The sequence below is a fragment of the Eurytemora carolleeae genome, unplaced genomic scaffold, assembly GCF_000591075.1.
Source record: "Eurytemora carolleeae unplaced genomic scaffold, Eaff_2.0 scaffold267, whole genome shotgun sequence".
Taxonomy (NCBI): domain Eukaryota; kingdom Metazoa; phylum Arthropoda; class Copepoda; order Calanoida; family Temoridae; genus Eurytemora; species Eurytemora carolleeae.
The window spans coordinates 248,301-268,799 of NW_019396281.1; the positions used below are offsets into that span (position 1 = coordinate 248,301).

General features: G+C 34.6%; 3 protein-coding genes across 3 annotated transcripts; 1 reads left to right on the top strand and 2 right to left on the bottom strand.

Annotated features, from left to right (window-relative positions):
* Window positions 1-113: 113 nt before the first annotated feature.
* On the bottom strand, window positions 114-5,510 carry LOC111700089 (uncharacterized). The gene is made up of 8 exons (XM_023470904.1): window positions 5,439-5,510; window positions 5,280-5,372; window positions 4,910-5,011; window positions 4,522-4,607; window positions 3,227-3,320; window positions 2,918-2,992; window positions 1,084-1,149; window positions 114-398 (listed from the first exon to the last, which is right to left on the bottom strand). Exons 1-8 carry the CDS (start codon window positions 5,496-5,498, stop codon window positions 342-344), a joined length of 633 nt encoding a protein of 210 aa, XP_023326672.1. The 5' UTR covers window positions 5,499-5,510; the 3' UTR covers window positions 114-341.
* A 483-nt stretch (window positions 5,511-5,993) lies between these two features.
* Window positions 5,994-11,389, top strand: LOC111700088 (uncharacterized). Its single transcript, XM_023470902.1, has 9 exons — window positions 5,994-6,055; window positions 6,462-6,567; window positions 6,625-6,673; window positions 8,234-8,315; window positions 8,457-8,567; window positions 9,917-9,991; window positions 10,045-10,119; window positions 10,741-10,817; window positions 11,192-11,389. Exons 1-9 carry the CDS (start codon window positions 6,002-6,004, stop codon window positions 11,235-11,237), a joined length of 675 nt encoding a protein of 224 aa, XP_023326670.1. The 5' UTR covers window positions 5,994-6,001; the 3' UTR covers window positions 11,238-11,389.
* Window positions 11,390-15,670: 4,281 nt separating this feature from the next.
* On the bottom strand, window positions 15,671-20,111 carry LOC111700078 (60S ribosomal protein L28). The gene is made up of 5 exons (XM_023470892.1): window positions 20,004-20,111; window positions 18,171-18,230; window positions 17,728-17,887; window positions 16,562-16,641; window positions 15,671-15,778 (listed from the first exon to the last, which is right to left on the bottom strand). The coding sequence occupies exons 1-5, from the start codon at window positions 20,066-20,068 to the stop codon at window positions 15,715-15,717; spliced, it is 429 nt and encodes a 142-aa protein (XP_023326660.1). The 5' UTR covers window positions 20,069-20,111; the 3' UTR covers window positions 15,671-15,714.
* Between the last annotated feature and the right edge of the window lie 388 nt (window positions 20,112-20,499).

Here is a 20,499-nt window from a genome sequence, read left to right on the forward strand (position 1 = left end):
GTAGATTTGTCTACTTTTTCACTTATGCACCTTGCTATAGTTATTTATCACATCTTAGATGTATAACTCAAATATTATTTAAACGTTTAAAACGTTTTACGATAAAAACAAAGTATTTTTATAAGATATATTTAGTCAATAAAGCATTTCCCTAATTTCTAATATAGTACATTAAAGTTATAGTTCATATGTTGTAATTAAATACTAAACAAAGAATAAGAAATATGTCCAGCATAGTCACAGCTTTGCAATTCTTTAACCAGATCACCAATGATAAATCATTATTCAGTTTATTGAAACCAGAACTCTGATCTCTGATTGGTTTAATTTGGACTCCTGGATTAAGCTGAATTTATGATAAGATAAACAGAGAACCTAGCGTAGAACCAACCAGTTTCCTGAAATATGATAAGATAAACAGAGAACCATAGCGTAGAACCAACCACTTTCCTGAAATATGATAAGATAAACAGAGAACCTAGCGTAGAACCAACCAGTTTCCTGAAATATGATAAGATAAACAGAGAACCAAGCGTAGAACCAACCAGTTTCCTGAAATATGCACAATACATCTTTTAAGGGATTCTTCACTGGAATGATCATTCAATTGATGAGTTTCATAAACGATTCAATGCAGCAGAGATAATGAAGGAAAATAATAGAATTCAACACGCTTTTTGGATGAAAAACAACAAATTCTTTTTCATAGTAGCTCAGAAAAAGATGTAGGTCAAAGTGATTTATTCACTTTGGTAAGAAATACAGTTGTAAATTGGGAGTTCAACTCTTAAATTGGAGGAAAACGTGTTATTTATTTTTAAAATTTTAAATACAGTGATAACCAGAAAACTGCATAATTGGAAGACGACATTAAGGAAAAACAGTAGTGCATTTGATGTTGTTACAAAGCAAATAGTTTAACTACATAGTAAGTTATAAATCATTTATTAAGTGAAATGGGTCTATTTACAATGCACGATTGCTGTGCTCATGTTCTTCGGACTATTTAAAGTCATAAATTGAGTGTAAAATTCGACTTCCTATTCCAGAGTTTTCTAGTTATCACTGTATAAATACCCCTACCTCAATACAATCAGCAGATCCTGTAGAATCCTGCCTCATTTTAATAGTATCACCAGCTGCTAGAGACTAAACAGTAAATAACTAAATATAAAAAATATATTAAAATACTTGTAGCAACGCCCCTTCTCTTATTGTAATATAAAGGAATTGAGTCTTTGCCACAAACTCTGGTTTTTAAATCCCTATATCTTAATAACCCAATGTTGTAGACCTTAGATATTTCAAACTTTGACTTCTGTTATATCAAATAATGAATGTTTGAAATATCTAAGGTTTAGATAATTAGGTTGCAGATATATAGGTATTAGAAAATTGGGATTTGTTGCAAAGACTCATTTCTTTTCTTGGTTGATTTTTACTTGTGTCGTTATCTGTCAGTATCGTCTGGAACCAGATTTAATGAATAATCAGAAGTAGTTGAACTACGAGGACTAAATTAAACCACTTCTCTTTGGCATTACCCGGCGTAAAGAGAAATGTTTTAACTTATACACATGGTTTGTCAATAAACATGGTAATTGAGTGACAAATTCGAGATCGTCTTTGTTAAGAAGTAATAGAATTGAAAAACCTGATTTTAAGGGTCATTATATAATCATGTCTGCTAGAGTTTATTTTATTAAAACGGTTTAAAGCCTTTTGATGTGCATGTAATGTATCTGCAAGTTGAACAGTAAGTACAGACACGTTTCTTTTGTTTGTAAAAGGTAATTGCTTGTTTTACAATCAACGTACGTAGAAACAAACAAAATGCCAAACTCTAGCAGACGAAAATCCTTCGAATCACAGCTAGCTCAGGAATCTCAGTATGTATCACTATCAATGTACTAAATCAAAAATAATTTGAAAAGACGATGTCGAAATCTTCACTGAATTCCCATGTTTATTGGGAATCTCTGTGGTTGGTAGCAATGCCGGTTAAATAATATTTACACAATAAAGAATGTTATGGTGGTCAATTATGTTCTTTTATGAATTCTGAAGTTTGTTTTTTAATTCAATAATTTAATTAATAACTTTTATTGTAAAGTAAATTTTACAGGTTGTCACAATAAAAAAGGAAGTAATTGTAACGAGACCTTTAATATTTTTCAAACACACATTTTTGATAATAATTCAGTTGATATGATTTCCCATAATATCTTTTATTTATAATCGGATATCAATGACGATATTTAGTAGTCTCCTAATTCCCCATATTTATTATGAGATCCCTGTACCTGCTAACTGTACCTATCTACCTGTATTGTACCTGCAATACTGTACCTAGGTACCTGTACTGTACCTGCAGTACTGAGCCTAGCTACCTGTATTGTACCTGCAGTACTGTACCTAGCTTCCTGTATTGTACCTGCAGTCCTGTACCTAGATACCTGTATTGTACCTGCAGTACTGTAATATATCTACCTGTATTGTACCTGCAGTACTGAGCCTAGCTACCTGTATTGTACCTATAGTACTGTACCTAGAAACCTGTATTGTACCTGCAGTTCTGTACCTAGCTACCTATATTATACCTGCATTACTATAATATATCTACCTGTACCTGCAGTACTATACCTATATACCTTTATTATACCTGCAGTATAAAGCCTACTTACCTGTATTGTACCTGCAGTACTGTACCTAGCTACCTGTATTGTACCTGCAGTATTGTACCTATAGCTACCTGTATTGTACCTGCAGTACTGTACCTAGCTACCTGTTTTGTAACTGATTTACTGTACCTAGCTAAATGTATTGTACCTGCAGCACTGTACCTAGCAACCTGTATTGTATCTGCTAACTGAGCCTAGCTACCTGTATTGTACCTGCAGTACTGTAATATATCTACCTGTACTGTGCATGTACCAGTTGACCTCCAATCATATTGTATCGCATCTCCAAAAGAAGCAATTATTGTTGTTCCCTGATAACAGAAATGCTTTTCAACTTAACTCATTAAATAACTTTAAGTATTCCTTTTCCTATATGTTAGAATTTCGTCTAAAAATCAAATTTCAATTGATTAAGAATTCTCCTAAGAAGATTAAGTGTTTGAATGTTAAAAATGACGCATTAGCAGGTACACACCAAATGAAAAGGCCTTAATGGCGTTAACAGCACGATTAAAAATCACTTTATTAGCCAAATTTGAAATAACCTTATATAAATTCACGTCGTTGGAAACCCCAGAGTTTCTGAATCTGAAGAAACCACAGATATTGTAGTAACCAGCAATAGGAGCAGTAAACACACTAAACACAGATATTGTAGTAACCAGCAATAGGAGCAGTAAACACACTAAACACAGATATTGTAGTAATCAGTAATAGGAGCAGTAAACACACTAAACACAGATATTGTAGTAATCAGTAATAGACGCAGTAAACACACTAAACACATATATTGCAGTAATCAGTAATAGGAGCAGTAAACAAAATAAGCACAGATATTGTAGTAATCAGTAATAGGAGCAGTAAACACACTAAACACAGATATTGTAGTAACCTAGTAACCAGCCATAGAAGCAGTAAACACACCAAACATAGATATTGTAGTAACCAGTAATAGAAGCAATAACACATTAAACACAGATATTGTAGTGACCAGTAATGGGAGCAGTAAACACACTAAACACAGATATTGTTGTAAACCAGTAATAGAAGCAGTAACACACTAAACACAGATATTGTAGTAACCAGTAATGGGAGCAGTAAACATTCTAAACACAGATATTGTAGTAACCAGTAATAGAAGCAGTAAACACACTAAACACAGATATTGTAGTAACCAGTAATAGGAGCAGTTAACACACTAAACACAGATACTGTAGTAATCAGCAATAGAAGCAGTACACACACTAAACACAGATATTGTAGTAATCAGCAATAGGAGCAGTAAACACACTAAACACAGATATTGTAGTAACCAGAAATAGGAGCAGTAAACACACTAAACACATATATTGCAGTAATCAGTAATAGAAGCAGTAAAAACACTAAACACAGATATTGTAGTAATCAGTAATAGGAGCAGTAAACACACTAAACACAGATATTGTAGTAATCAGTAATAGGAGCAGTAAACACACTAAACACATATATTGTAGTAATCAGTAATAGGAGCAGTAAACACACTAAACACAGATATTGTAGTAACCAGTAATAGGAGCAGTAAACACACTAAACACAGATATTGTAGTAACCGGTAATAGAAGCAGTAAACACACTAAACACAGACATTGTAGTACTAAACACATTAAACACAGTTTTTTGCAGTAACTAGCATTATATGAGCAATAAACACAATAAGAAAATAAAATTTATTGTTTACATTTTTAAGAACTTTTTTAGATTTTTTTCTTTACAACTTTTAATCTATGGTTTAGTTAAATATTTATAAACAAGGGAAAAAGTTTGATTTCTATGTTTTAATATAAAATAAATAGTGACCTACCCATTTGAAAAATAAGTATTAGACACCAAAGTCGAGCTGCCTGCAGCATAGTAAGAATCTAAGTTTGTAGTCCAACCTGTGATATCCTAAACATATTTTACTATTTTTTGAAATCCACTTTTTTATACTTTAAAGGAATAAAACACATTTGAACATTCCTGATGAGTAAACTAGAAATAAACTAAGCTGTGAACTCGATCCTGTATTGTGGATATCGAGATCAATCTTTTACTAATCTGAAGATTGCATTAATCTTCATTCAATATCCGTCATGGTAATCGTACCCTGAAGGCATAAATGAAATGGATTAAGCATTGATCAAGTGAACGGGATTATAAGTATCTACTTCAAAAGTCCCCAGCTCTGGTTGCAAAGCTGAAACTTAAACCTGTCGACCACATTTCAGAGTTCCAGCAGGAAGAGTAGCATCCATAGCATAAATAGCATCAGTACCAACAATACTCCTGGACATCCGAGAACTCATCTCAGCCTTCAAGGGATTAAAATAAGGTTGTTAACATATTATTGAAAATCCAACAAAAAAGAATTGACAATTAAAAATAACTGGCTGAACCTGGTCTTAGAAACCATTGGTAAAGTCAAATTCCCTGTAATAATGATAATAATGATTCCCCCATTTTTTGGTATCTTTTGACTAAACTTTTAGACACTAAGCCAATTTAGTCTGTTGAATGCTGAACTCGAAGATTATGATAATAAACCATTTTATTTGAAGTCTTTAAACGTCTAACACTTACGTTAACAGAGGTCAAGTTTGCTTTAAGCTCCTGAATTTTAGAGTCGAGTTGGTTCAGCATGGTGTTGCATTTTCTCAAGTTGGCTGAAGTTAGCTAAAAATATTTGGTTTGAAATTTATACAAAAAATCTAATAATAAAAAGCAGAAGAAACTGTTTACCTTTTGTCCAGAAACCAACATTAATAAAGCCAAGAGGCAACAAAGGAATTTTATCAACATTATTTTGCAAATCTAAATATATAAATTTACAATTTCTTTTATAGGACATGAATTTTGAACAAAATAATAAATATTATTATAGATAAATAATTCAGGAGAGAGTTGGAAAGAATGATTTTGGACAAAACTTGTATTTAAAAGCCTAGAACAGAACCAATTGAATTCTAAAGATATGAATGCAACAAAAATTGAGATTTATTGAAGACAGGACTTTAACTTTTGGTAGAAAATAAATCCATATTTAATTTTCATATTTTTACCAAAATGTCAAATCTTTTTTTTTAAATGTAGAAAGCCCTTAGAAAAAAAGTGGTTCCTCGGCCTTCTCAAAAACCCAACTGAAAATTAAACTGTGGAGAATTATATGAATACCTACAACAGGTGATATTAAATATTTTATAGACGATAATTAAACCAAATTAAAGTGCAATTATACTTTTTAATGAAGAAAAAAAACACTTTTGATAACTAAATGTATGGACTAGAGTCATTCAGGTGTGAGCATGGAAGCAAACTGGTCAATTTCACTTCTTCTAATAATCCTGTCTACTGTACAGGTTATTTTTCAAATTCATTTTTTTGGAAATTTTGGCTTTAATAAAAAAAGGGACAGTAGTTCTAATTTAAAGTTACGCTATATTTAAAGAGGGGCTTAACCCTGAAAGCAGAACAACGTTGTTTTATAGCTTAGAAGTGTTTTATTTTGAAAATTCCTGTAGCAGAAATGCGCAGTTCTCATTTCAACAATTAAAAATAATCAGTTTTTAAAATTATAAACAAGGATTTCTAACTCACGCTTGATCATACAACGTGTTTAAGGGTACCGGTGTGAATCCGACATGTCGCGCTACTGAAAATAAGGTCACATGAAATCACGTTTACAGTCCCTTAAAGGGACAGTAAAGGAAAAATGAAAGGGGGTATAGGCTGAAAGCTAATCACTAATCACAAAAATGTTTCTAGGGGCAGTTGGCTAGGAAGGCTAGAATAGCGAATAGAAGAGCAAACACACTGATTCGAGAGCTAAAAACTGTACAGAATGATCTCTCCATAGCCCAGGGAAAACTTAGTAAGAAATTTCTAAAATATAGTCTTAAAATCTAAACTTCAGACTTTTAATTCTCAGATTTGATGAACAGAAACATTTATCCGGTTAATGGCTCAGCAACCAACAGGTTTATCTATCTATATATAAATTTGGCTTGTCTTGGTGTTTGTCTGTCTGTCTGTCTGTCTGTCTGTTTGTATCCAATAAACGTCAAAACGGCTGAACCGATCGGGCCCAAATTTTTTGTGGGGCATCTAGGGACCCCAGGGAAGGTTTATGAATGATTGAAATTTTAAATATTTGTCTCCATCAAAATTCGATCTTCATTAAATTTTTTAAAATTTTGAAAATCCACGAAATTTTTTGTGAAAATCCGCGAATTATTTTTGTTTTGTTTTACGATGTACACAAAGAGAACATGTTCACAATTAATTTAGAAGATGGGCGCGAAGCGCCCTATAAGGCTAGTTTTTAAAACTTTACGATAAGAATAGTGCAGTACGAGACAAAGGAACTGAGTTTTTGCCACAAAATCAAAATCCCAATAGCTTTGCAACCTCATGGTGCAAACCTTTTTAATGTTTCAAGCTTAGGCTATTTGATCTAACAGAATATTAAGTATAAAACATTGCGTTGAAAATATATAAGGGTTATGAAATCAAAGTTTGTTGCAAAAACTCAGTTTCTTTTTGGAGAAAAAAATCAGGACGGAAAACTTCAGAGAGAAAAATTTAGGACGGATAATTAACCTTAGAGCTTTAGACTTATTCAGAACGGAGAAGCTCTGGAGAGACAAAATCAGAACGGAGAAACTTCATTGTCAAATTCAGGACGGACAAGCACCGTAGAGACAAAATCAGGACAGAGAAACTTTATTCACTATAATTTAGGACGGACAAGATCCGGAGAGACAAATTTAGAAAGGACAATTTCAATAGAGACAAAATCAGAACAGAGAAACTTCATTGACAAATTCAGGACGGACAAGCTCCATAAAGACAAAATCAGGACGGAGAAACCTCAGAGCTGTAGACTAATTTAGGACGGACAAGCTCCGGAGAGACAAGTTCATAACAGACAAGATCCATACCGACAAAATCAGGACGGAGAAACTTTATTCACTAATTTAGGACGGACAAGCTCCGGAGAGACAAGTTCATAACAGACAAGATCCATACCGACAAAATCAGGACGGAGAAACTTTATTGACTAATTTAGGACGGACAAGCTCCGGAGAGACAAGTTCATAACAGACAAGATCCATACCGAAAAAATCAGGACGGAGAAACTTTATTGACTAATTTAGGACGGACAAGCTTCGGAGAGACATATTCAGAACGGACAAACTCCAGAGAGACAAATTCATAACGGAGGCAGAAGGGATAGACAGTTTTGGACAGACGAACTCCAAAGAGAAAAATTCGGAAGGAGAAATTCTAATAGGACAAATATAGTTCTGGGTGAACAAATTCAGGACCGAAAAAAAACAGAGACAAAATCAGGACGGAAAGCTTTAATTCCGGACCGTCATATAAACTCCAGAAACAAATTCCAGCAATAAATTCAGAACGGACATAATAAGAAGAATCAAATTCGGGAATGACTCCGGAAAATCTCACGCAGAATAACTTTTGATTTTTTATTTTTATTTTGAATTTGCTGAAGATTATACTGAGAATGTTTTAAGACATACTTGGAGTGCAACCTCTACAGATAAAGTTCTGATTGTTGATGCTTATCTCGGAGCAGGAACAAAGTGCAACAAACAGGTTGGATTTTTTGGAAAAATCCGTGAAATATGATTTCTGGCCTTGAAACGATCTTTTTATGATAATCCGCTCATTAATAAAATTGTGACAAGCTTTTTTAAATAATTTGTAAATCTCAGATCATATAACTGGACTGTTTAGCAAATTACTGGTTGGACAAGTAACCTGGATATCTACTACGCTGGGTCAACTGTAACAGAGCAGGCTGCTGTGACCTTTAATACTGGAACAGGAACCTTTACAGCTCCTGCTGTAAGCATATTCTTTAATACAGGAGCAGGAACCTTTAAGTTCCAGCCGTAAGCATCCCTTTAAAACTGGAACAATAACTTTTACAGCTCCTGCGGTAAGAATTTTCTTTAATACAGGAACAGGAACCTTTACAGTTCCAGCGGTAAGCATCCCTTTAAAGCTGAAACAGAAACCTTAACAAATCCAGAGGTAAGCATCCCTTTAATACTGGAATAGGAACCTTTACTGTTCCAGCGGTTAGCATCCCTTTAATACTGCTGGAGCAGGAACATTTACAGTTCCTGCGGTAAGCATCCCTGTAATACTGGAACATAGACCTTTACAGATCCAGCGGTAAGCTTTCCTTTAATACTGGAACAAGAACATGTAAAGTTCCTGCGGTAATCATCCCTTTAGTACTGGAACAGGAACATTTACAGTTCCTGCGGTAATCATCCTTTAATACTGGAAGAGGAATCTTTACAGTTCCAACGGTAATCATCCCTTTAATACTCGAACAGGAACATTTACAGTTCCTGCGGTAATCATCCCTTTAATACTGGAACAGGAACATTTACAGTTCCTGTGGTAAAAATCCCTTTAATACTGGAGCAGGAACATTTACTGTTCCAGCGGTAGGCATCCTTTTAATACTGGAACAGGAACCTTTACAGTTCCAGTGGTAAGCATCCCTTAAATATTAGAACAGGAACTTTTACAGTTCCAACGGTAATCATCCCTTTAATACTGGAACAGGAACATTTACAGTTCCAACGGTAATCATCCCTTTAACACTGGAACAGGAACATTTACAGTTCCAACGGTAATCATCCCTTTAATACTGGAACAGGAACATTTACAGCTCCTGCGGTAAGCATGGCTTTAATATCTGGAACAGAAACCTTTACAGATCCAGCGGTAAGCATCTTTTTAATACTGGAACAGAACATTTACAGTTCCAGTGGTAAGCATTTTCTTTAACAATGTAACAGGAACCATTATAATGCATCCCTTTAGTACAAGAACAGGAACCTCCACTGTTCCAGCCCAGCGGTAAACATAATCTTTAATTTTGGTGCAATATGTAGATTGAAATAAGTAGATTTGTTTTTGATCAGCAACCATAAATTTCACTGATCTTGGGGGAAGAAGATAAGAGCAATTAGATCAATAATATAAGTTTGGAATATCAAAGATTGCAAAGATAAAGGGATTATAAATCATGATTTTGTGGCAAAGACTCGATGCCTTTGATCCTTGTACGAAAAAGGTTCGCTGTGTCTGTACTTTATAGAAAGCCTTTCTTCACAACGTCCAAGCACAATAAACTCTTACAATCTGCCCAATTCTCTTATTTTTAATTTGCTTAGGCTGGTTGGTATAATATCTGCACTTCATTCCGCTTCCAGAACTCAGGAACATCAAACGATGTCACCATAAAGAAGGTTGGGAAAAAAAAGATCTTTTTAAAAATACAATAATTGTTGTATTGCATTAGAATGGAGTTGTTGTTGGAGCTCTAGGGAATGCTGTTGAGCTAGATTGGAGGTCTACAGGAACTTGTATTGTTCAGGTCAAATATAATTAGTAATATACAAGGTTTGAAAAAAGGCATAAATATAGATTATTCACTTTTAATTAAATATGATTAAACCCTCTACAAAATGTATGCACAAGAGGGTAAAAATCTGATATTTATATTCACAGGACTGAATAGACATAATTTCAAATAAATCTATGATCAAAAAGTTAAATGCTTGATTGACATTTAGCGATCCACAAAAGTTTTTTGAGAAAAACTGTCAATTTTAATTGTGGCATATATATATATATATATATACAGTGAAACCCTTAATAACGAATACATCGAAAGAATTCATCAAATGTCGTATTCTTCACTTTCTGATAATGAAATGTTGCAGATATTTAGTTTTTTAATTAAATGATTATATTGAACTCTTTAAAACTGTTCCCGCATATTCATGGCTATTTATTAATTTTCGCAAATACTGAAATTTACGTAAAATAGTATAAAACTCATTGAAAATTTGTCAAGACGACATTTGATAAATTCTTCCGATGTATTCGTTATTAAGGGTGTCACTGTATGAATCTATGAAAAAAGACGATAGAGAAAGTTGATCGATTTTACCTCCTCACAAGAATGATAATTTTTACGATAATATGTGTTCAGTCGCTGGCTGCAAATGACCAGATAACAGTCCATCATGAGTCTGGAGGATCAGGGGATTGTATTCAAGAAACTGGATGGTAAGCAGGATGGTGGATTCATTATTTACATGCATTCAGGAATTACGAATTGTACAATGCACAATGATTGCAATCAATTTGAAAGCGCAAAAAATTAGTCTATATATAATTAGTTACGGATTTTTTTTTAAATTTGTTAAATAGTTTTATTAAATCGTTTAAGTTAAGCTCCACGATCAATATTGTAAATCCACATGCATGGTGTAAACGCTTGAAAAAACAACTTTTAAATTCAAAATCATAGCAAATCATAATGGAATGATGTCCCATACCCCCGCCGCCCTCCATAATATGGAAGAGCGCGTAACCTCGTTTTTTATCGCATTTTAAATCTGAGAAACTCGTCCAACCCGACTAATTGTATTTATTTCAAGGTTGTATGGAAGATTTCTGGTGAATATGATTGCAAACCTGTCTTAAATATCCATCTATCTATTTGGATTTGGAGAGCTTAAAAAATAAGTACATTTGAAGCACGAGTGTGCTTATTTTTCGACAGCTTAACATGCATTGTCCAGCTTTGTGATTCTTTTTATTATTATCGTTTGTTTACAATAAAAGGGTTCATAATACTGTTGTTCTTTATATACTCTGCACTAGCTGGAGTGCACGGCGTTGTCCGTGGAATTTCTAAAAAAATTGAAGCATTTTTTAAATTCCTTTTAGAATTTTGAGTCAAAAATCGTTTTTTTAAGCCTGTGTTAACCCCAGGAAGCCTAAGGGTTCCTTCAACATAATTCAGCCAATTAGGTCCAGCCGTTCGGCCAACTAACACATATGGGCAAAGAGCTTTATTATATACATTTCTGATCACACACCCCCCCCCCCCCCCAAAAAAAAAAAAATTAGTTAAAAAATTTAAATTTAAAAAACACGGGACTAGACCTGTCCCAAGTAAAAGCTGGATGAGCTGGATACCCACACAACATAAACTTCTCTACACGATATATTTTTAGGACACCCAAACAACATAAACTTCTCCACCCTGTATATTTTTAGGACACCCAAACAACATAAACTTCTCCACGCTATATATTTTAGGACACCCAAACAACATAAACTTCTTTACGCGATATATTATTAGGACACCCAAACAACATAAACTTCTCTACGCGGTATATTTTAGGACACCAACACAACATAAACTTCTCCACGCGATATATTTTTAGGACACCCAATGCAAACAACATAAACTTCTCCACGCGATATATTTTTTCGCAAAACGTACAACGCTTTAAATCACAGGTTTAGGTTAACAACATAACTTTCTCAACAGTTTTGAAAAAACTATTGTTTATGATTTGATTTACTTCTGAAAACATTTATTCCTGTTTCGAGGATTTTTTATAATGAAGACGACATTTTCATATTTTCCAGGAATGTTCGAAAATCCAGCGCTAGCGAAATATTATTTTTTAAAAACAAAATCAAAAATATTATGAAATATTAACTTGTGAGCTGAACAAAAGGAAAAGTTACTCGAAGCGGGATGTACTTAAGCAAAGGATTGGTAACTCGAAGAATGACAAATCCAAAGGCAATTAATGTGTTTAAATAGGTTCTTTTTAATGCACTTTAAGTTTTACTAGATCCATGAGGTTATTTATGTAAAATCCTTGGCAAGGTTTGGTTTGGCGGATGGCCGGAGTACGGAGTATTCAACGGAGATAAAATCAGTCGGAGACGACCTTTGAAACAGGGTTACATTAGGGATATGGTTCACATAACTATATATGAATGGGTCAAAAAATAATCGGAACTATTGGTTGTCATATCTGAATGATTTGTTTGGAATTTAATTGATTATTTAACGATCCGAGTTGTATGTTACAACTTTCTGAATTTGTGTGGACGCTACGTTCTTCAGTCTGAGTCGTTTATATGAATTTTCTCCTTCTAGACGCAACAGATAGAAAGAAGTATGATTAGTATCGATCAAAAACGCTTTTTTTGCCGTAAGCCTGTACCCCTTTTATTTATCGTGAACACTCACTTTAAATGGAAAACTCGATGGTTCAGGAGATCACTCTCAAGGTTTAGATAATAAACCGCTAGTTCAGATGATATAATCTAAGGTTTGGATTAAAAACTTCCATAGACAGGTTGTTGAACTCAAGGGTTCTGGCGACTAAGTCGATGGTTTAAATTAAACACATGGTTTCGATGTAAACCATTCCGTTGGTTCTTTTCCCTAATTTTGCACCAGGCCGCTATCTGCACGATGGTGTGTGGTGCTCTGAAGGCAGTCTGGAGGTTCCACTTTGGGTTCCTTTTCAGATTTACTACACTTGATTTGAATTGCGACGAAAGAGTAAGTAAAGCATTAGTTTCATAAAATTGTTTATTCTAAACATGTGATTTCTCTTAAATTATGACCCTGAAAGAAAATGTAGACAAAATCGAACCAAGTACGATTCAAAAACTAATGTGTTAAAACGATCATTAGAGATTAATTTTTTTACCCCTAGATATAGTCAAATTCATAGAAGCAAACCTTAACTGACGAAGGTTTTAAAATCTTGAAAGTTTTATTACGATTTTTAAGAACGATCCTTAACGATTATTTTGACTAATCGTTCCCTAGAATTAATTACATTTTCAACCTTCTTCTAATGGGCAAGATTTGTATACAGAATTACAAGGACAAGTCTGTAAGAACGATCTGAAACTTTTTTAAATTTGAGTTCCAAGATTAAATGAAGTTTTCTGCCTTGGGTTCACCGACCTAGGGTCGAACGACAAAAACGGTCAAAAACGCGACAATGGGTAAAACGACTAAGGATCAAAATGGAAAAATGTATTTCATGTATTTTTAGGGCTAGGTTAGGTTATGACAATTTCTGGGCCGAGCGCTGCGGCTACTTATTCTGCAGTCGTTTGACTCTATCTCAGTGAATCCTGCCTTTTACACAATCTTTTTATGGCTTATATAATGATTTGGCAAAGAAACTAACGATATTACGTTTCGCAGGAATTATAAATAAAGGGAAGCAGACACAGATTTTGTGCAATCGTCTCTGGAGTCTCATCCGTTGTGGGTAGCTCTACATTATGTCTTTAACCCTATTCCTGCTGGGGGGGGGGTCAATTTGACCCCCCCCCTGTAGACTTTTTTACATAACTCAAAAAGTATTGCTCTGAGGCTGTTGAAATTTTCTGACTTTTCTTACATACCCAAAGCCCTCCCTTTATGCCTAAAACCGGGCTTTAATACTAACTGCCTGAGTCCTCAGGCACACTGCCTGAATGACTGCTTTTGCCTGTAACAAACTAAATCTTTGTTTTGACCCACTTTCACTTGTCAGATTTTGATAAAATTTAGCTTTTTGGAAAGCCTATGACATAAGGAAACGGATTGCACAAGTTTTGCGAAAAAAAAATTGCAAATTTTTTGCAAACAACCTGTCAAAGGAAATTTGCACATTTTTAGTTTTTCTTGATTAAAAATCAGGTTATTTAAAATTTTGCAAAAATTTTTGCATATTTGAAATGGCATGGTCAAGGGCTTTTCAAAAATGTATAATTTGTCATTTTTTGGACAAATTTTTTTTTGCAAACATTTTTACTATAAAACTGGATTTTGCGATAAAAAATTCAATTTTCGCAAATTTGCAAATTTTTTTGCAGATTCTAAAAGTAGAGCACAAGAGCTTTCTAATGATGTATCATTTGTCATATTTGGACATACAACATGGGATTTAGAGGGGGGGTCAAATCGCCCCCCCCCCAGCGTATACTGGTTTTCAAGTACCCCAGCAGGGATAGGGTTAATTTTCCCTGGCGCAAAAAAAGCCTATACAGGAAATCTACTTATCAATATTTCCCTAGGTGATTCTACGAACAACGTTTATTCCTTTAAATATACGATCTGAATATTTGCTTTTATTTCTGCCTTGTTTGCTGAGCGGGGGAAGGGAGACAGCCCTGAGCCGCCACTTTTTCCCCCTTCCGTGTCACATATTTGATCTTTTATTCTTGCGACAGCCATGAGCCACCACAATTTCCCCTTCCAGGCCGTCACATTCGACTATTCTGGGCACAACTACATTTTAGAAAGGTCTTTAAAGCGTAAATTTCAAAAATCCAGCCGCGTCACGATAAAAACATAATTTATATTAAGTGTTTATATGAAAAAGGATGATCACTCTTAATATTAACTGCCAAACTTTTTAATTCAGATTTTCATGAAAAATGCCTATCTTTAAGAGCTATATGAATATTAAAAATGACTGACCAAAAAATACATTTTAGTTTTGAAAATTTTGTGTGAAAATGTGCATTGTGCAATGTGTTAAAAGAAAATTGCTAAGAAAACTTTTTTTTTGATAAAATCTATAACGCGCAAGTAATGACAGTAAATTTTGTGATTTTTAAAAATCACTAAAAGCAATAAATATACCATTTAAAAAGGTGGTTTTGCCCGCAAGTCAAATGTGATGGCAGTGAATGGGAAATAGTGGGGGCTCATGGCCGCAACCCTCCCCCTGCTCGTTCAATATGTCCTTTAATTGGTATTTCTATGAATTTAGCTAAGAAGAAAGGACTTTCTGCTTCAGAGCGCGATATATATTAATGAAAGGTAGTCTTTTCAGTCTCATCCTTTATGAGTAACCCTTATCAATGATTGGTTTTATAATCCTGCTTGAACCTTCAGACTCCGTGAAATTGGATCGTGCACGACTCTTGTGTCAACTTTTGAGATCATTCATAATTTAAGAAATGCATAAGAGTAGGGTTAAGCAACTTTGATATTCTTAAAACTGAGTTCTTCCGAGTTTACAAAATGATATGGAACAGGAGAACAGTAAAATACTGTAAAGAATAAAATAATAAATGTAATAAAATAAACAAGATTGTGAAATTCAAGAATATATTTGCGCCGAAAGTTTGGGACATATTATTCCTTCTTAGCGGCAGGTACAGCCTTGGGTCCCTTCATCTTGGGCAGGGGCTTCTGGGACCTAGGATCAGTAAGTTTTATTAATTCTTCAATATAGGACAGCATTGCAGAAGAATAAATATTGAGACTGTGCATCTTTTTTTCCCAAAAACAAGTAATTAAGCGAAAAGAGATCTTAAAAATCAGCACCAAGCTAACTTTTCTGGAAATAAAACAACTGCTGAGAATCCCCAGCGACGACTTTAATTGGTCACTTATTTCCGATATAGTTTTAAAATTGTTAAACTTATAAGCTTTTAAAAATGATCTAATATTTATCTAAAAAATACAATATCTACTTGGCATTTATTTTGCTCTAAAGCAAGTGTAGCTNCCCCCCCTCCCTCAAAAGGAAGACACAAGGAGAGAAATCTATGTTCTAAAAGAATTTCACCAGATTCGAAACCTAATGAATTACTTAGGATACAAAAAAAGAGAAAGCAAAGCTGAGCAGATTTCCAAATGAAAATTAGTATGAGCGGAAAATCCGCTTTGTTGAAAACCGGAACTAAATGAACACTTGGAAAAGAAAAATAATGTATTGGTCAAAAACAAAATATTCGCTTATTTTTTAGACCAAAATATTTTGATTTTTAATCCAAGGAGATGCTTAATTTTCAAAATTATCATTACAAATAGTTGATTAAATTACAAAATTTGACCCTAATAGAAAATAAATGAAGAACAACCTAATAAGGCGATCAATCTTGTTAATTTAACCTGTCGTTTTGGTTCTTTTTTTTTAGCAAATTAAAGTGTTCTTCATCTTGTATTTGAAGCATCATTAAATCTTTCAACATTGTACCTGCAGATGGCAGCAGCTCTGAGCATAGCAGCCTTGGTAAGATCCTTCCTGTACCTCTGCTTAACAAGGGTGTTCTTCATCTAAAAATATAATAAGATAATAAATTATTATTGAACAGCAAGCTGCAGTACCCGACGATGCCCGTGGACTTTTATTAAAATCGAATATTATAGAGAAAAATATCGATTTTTAACAGAGTTTTCCCTTCATCTTCCACAATTCTCAATGTTTTATGAAGGACTGTTTCCTGATCACAGAATAGTTCAGGTTATCATTAAAGAACTGAAAAATAGTTGAAAATAAAGAAATATGTAAGCCTTGATCCGGATCTATTCTTATTCTGGGCAGTACCAGGATCCGCATAATAATAAGATGGATCCTGAGCACTGGATTTAACACCATATATAGATCCTGGACCAGTGCTTAGGATCCATTTTATTTTGATGGATCCGCACTGGAAAAAAATTGATCCGGATCCAAATCCGGATCCAGGTCATTTCTTCAAGATTTACTGATTTTTTTTCACAAAAAATAATTTTTAATTTTTTTGTTGAGGAAGCTTGAGCGTCCATATAGTCTAGCAAGACAAGGTGCAATTTCTGAAGCAATTCGGCTCAATTTGGCTCACGCCTAGAGTTCTTGAGCTACAGCCTTGAAACTTTGAATGCCGGCGCGGAAATGCTCCAAGATTCATGATCTAAAATTTATTTTATTTTGATCCTAAAATTTGAATAACCATTCAGAAATGAGGCAATTTTTATAATCTTTCTTTTTCAAAAGTTCAAAGCTGAGTTTTAAGAGTAAAAAAGTTTTTTTTGCAGTTTTTGGATCCGGACCCGCAAATTTTTGCGGATCCGGATCCAGGAAGCCAAAATCTTCAATCAAACGAACCCGGATCCTAAGCACTGTCCTGTCCTTCCAGCTGAAATATAAAATACTAGCTTGGGAACCCAGCGCTGCCAATGTTACTATTTGTTACTTCCACCGTTAACCCGCACTTCAAAGATTTAACCGGAAAACTATATGTCCGCTTTTAAAGTCGACCCACTCAATTTAGAGAACATTTCCGTCGGTCTCCCCGAAAAAAATTGAGGCAAGTCGGTCCAGGAGTTCTTGAGTTATGATCAGACAAACATAAAACAAACAGTGGAAACAACTTTCTGTACCTTGTGAAGGGATCTTCTGGATCCGGCCTTCATGGTGACCTTGACCAAGGCCTTGCCGGGTCTGTTGGCGGCCTTGACCTTCTTGGTGGTGAGGACGAATCCCTTGTTGTTGGGTCCAGGGGTAACACCAACAGCCTTGGTGTTAACTAAACCATTGTACCTAAACATTATCAAAATATTTATCATTTATTAGGGTAAAATATTAAGTATAATCCTTTCAGATCATAACATTGAAATTATTCGGATTTCTTAAAAGGAAGCGTTTTCAGGTTACCAAAATGATCATGTAGCATATTTGTTTTGACTTGCTTTATTAAACTAAAGAATCCCAAAGAAAACAAAGTTAATTGTATACAAATAGTTAACCTACAGGTATGCATAAAATAAGATAATCCAGAACAGTCGAAATGATGACTAGGTGGGGAGGTAATTTAAAAATTTACCTCTGAGAGTTGACGTTTCTCAGGTTGCATTCTTCAGTAGAAAAGGCCTGGTTGCAGTTCCTTTCATAAATAAAGATTAGTCAAAAATTCTCGAAAATTAAATATTTTAGTTGCTTCGGATCCAGATCTACTGGATCTGAAAAATTGTCAAGCTCTGGCCCTGGGTCCGGTTCCGAGCAACGGGACTGTAAAGGAAAAATAAAAGGGAGTATATGATAAAACAAGAGAATCTCAAGCGTTGAACGATACATTTAAACATCTATTTGATGTTTCTGTCCCGAGAAATTGATATAAAACTGTTAAACTGTGAAAATTCATTTATATATATATTAAACAGATCATATTCAACAAATACGCAACCAATCTGAAAACGACGATACCACACAGGATCCGGAGAATCTCAGGTTAGCTCCTTATGTAATTTCCAGTTTTTTATGATAATATTATTACAATTAAAACTACGCTTGCAAAATTATTCGATGAAGTTTTTGATTAAACCTTAATCAATGGAGAGCTCTGCAAAAAGCAGCTCATTACAGTATTAGCTACTAAGATTAAATGAGACAATTTTTCTCTCTATAATTCTACAAATGAGATTACTATTGTTGATCTGTTTTATATAGAATAAAGTTGTTAAGAAGAAGAACTATTACAATTAGTCCGTAATACGTCACAAAAACTTCAGCCAATGGCAGAGGCCGTTCCTTCCATAAACTATATTGGTCGACACTTGACGTGTAGAATATTGGTCGTAAAATGTACGGAGACATATCTATCTATCAGATAAGAATTTAGCATGAGACATCTAGCGGCCAACATATCGTCCCCTAAAGTACGTGAAATACACGACCACTTTCTATGGAACGAATGGGCTCAGTGCAGTACCGTTGTCATGTGATACAGCCGGAAGTCACCCAGTATACTGCACTGCTATTGGCATAAGTTCTTGCGACGTAATACTGACTTCTCAGGCTCCTGTGGGAAATCGTCGTTTTCAGGTTAGTTGCATATTTGTTGAATATGATCTGTTTTGGTTTCGTTTAACGCCCGACATTCGGAGGATTCAGTCTATACCCCAATCATTTTACCTAGACAGTTCCTTTGATATCAAAAATGCTCTTATTTCTCTCAACAAGGTGAGATCAATTAATCCTTCCTAATCTTAAATGAGTATGCAAATATATGGGCACTAGGAAGGGTTGTGGAACCCGGCCCCAGAGGAGAAAAATTACTTTTTAAGATAAATTGAGGGGAATGGGGCAAGATTTTAAATGATCTGAAGTAACGCTCGGCCCCCTATCCTGTCTTAGCCGCAGCGCTCGGCCCCCCTAATCTGCCCTTGCCGCAGCGCTCGGCCCCTCCGTAGCCTGTGGTACAACCTAACCTATCCAAAACTAATTCTAAAAATATTTATATAATTAAGTTGATTTTATTGGGAGGACGGCACTAAATTAGCTTTAAGAGTCCGTGGTGAGACGTTCCCCTTTCGAATCAAGAAAATTTTTGGATTTTAGTAGTATCATTGGGTTTTGTTTTTAAGGTGGGGGTCTGTCCTAGTATACGATTTTTACCATGGAATATACCAGTATATAGAATATTTTGTACTATTCCAGCCTCCAGGGTTAGGTTAGGATAAGTTCTAGGCCGTTGAAAATGAAAATTATGGGTTACTTCCTGGAGAAAGATTTTGGATAACAAAAAACAGAAATCGCAAAACCAGTGTATCAAGCAAATGTGTGGAACAAAATTGTGTATCATTGATTAGTGGAATGAACAGAAAAATAACCGCTAGTACTTCTTCTATAGTCCTTCACGTTAAGAACAAGATTCTACCTCTTCTTCAGAATGAAAGCAGAGTTGTTACGAATGATAGCCCAGGCAACGTCAGCAGAAGCCATTTTTCTTCTGAAAAACCGAACAAATTAAAATGGAAAGTATAATTTTCGTATTATATATACACACACGTCAATACACTAAAGCTTGAAATCTTCGATAAAAATATGATCATCGAATTGACACACACTTTGCGCAACGTGCACAGCATTGCCGCAAGATTTTTTAAACACTAGCGCCGCGAGCGATGAAATGTGGAACTACATACCGGCAATCAGCTTTAGAAAACCGATTCTTTTTCCAATAAATCAAATTAAAATTAAAATATAATATAAAATAAGGAAATTGATATATGAAATAAGATCCGCCGTTAATTAGTTTCCCAAATAGGTTTCAGTTCTCTCCACACATACATAGCTTACGTCAGTTCTCCAACCGATATCTGCTAATGCCAGAAAGATCGAAAATCCTAATTTCCGACCCCCCCCCCCCCCCC

Bases quoted from the DNA above. Each gene is read 5' to 3' on its own strand.
- LOC111700089 (XM_023470904.1), bottom strand. From the start codon at position 5,498: ATGTTGATAAAATTCCTTTGTTGCCTCTTGGCTTTATTAATGTTGGTT. The intron at 2,993-3,226 runs GTTATTTCAAAT...TTCTGTTATCAG, and splicing joins ACGACGTGAATTTATATAAG to GGAACAACAATAATTGCTTC. The intron at 1,150-2,917 runs GTAGATATATTA...TTTACTGTTTAG, and splicing joins CTGGTACATGCACAGTACAG to TCTCTAGCAGCTGGTGATAC.
- LOC111700088 (XM_023470902.1), top strand. From the start codon at position 6,002: ATGGAAGCAAACTGGTCAATTTCACTTCTTCTAATAATCCTGTCTACT. The intron at 6,674-8,233 runs GTTTATCTATCT...GAATGTTTTAAG, and splicing joins AATGGCTCAGCAACCAACAG to ACATACTTGGAGTGCAACCT. The intron at 9,992-10,044 runs GTTGGGAAAAAA...GTATTGCATTAG, and splicing joins ACGATGTCACCATAAAGAAG to AATGGAGTTGTTGTTGGAGC.
- LOC111700078 (XM_023470892.1), bottom strand. From the start codon at position 20,068: ATGGCTTCTGCTGACGTTGCCTGGGCTATCATTCGTAACAACTCTGCT. The intron at 18,231-20,003 runs GTAGAATCTTGT...TATTTATGAAAG, and splicing joins GCTTTCATTCTGAAGAAGAG to GAACTGCAACCAGGCCTTTT. The intron at 17,888-18,170 runs GTAAATTTTTAA...GATAATGTTTAG, and splicing joins AGAAACGTCAACTCTCAGAG to GTACAATGGTTTAGTTAACA.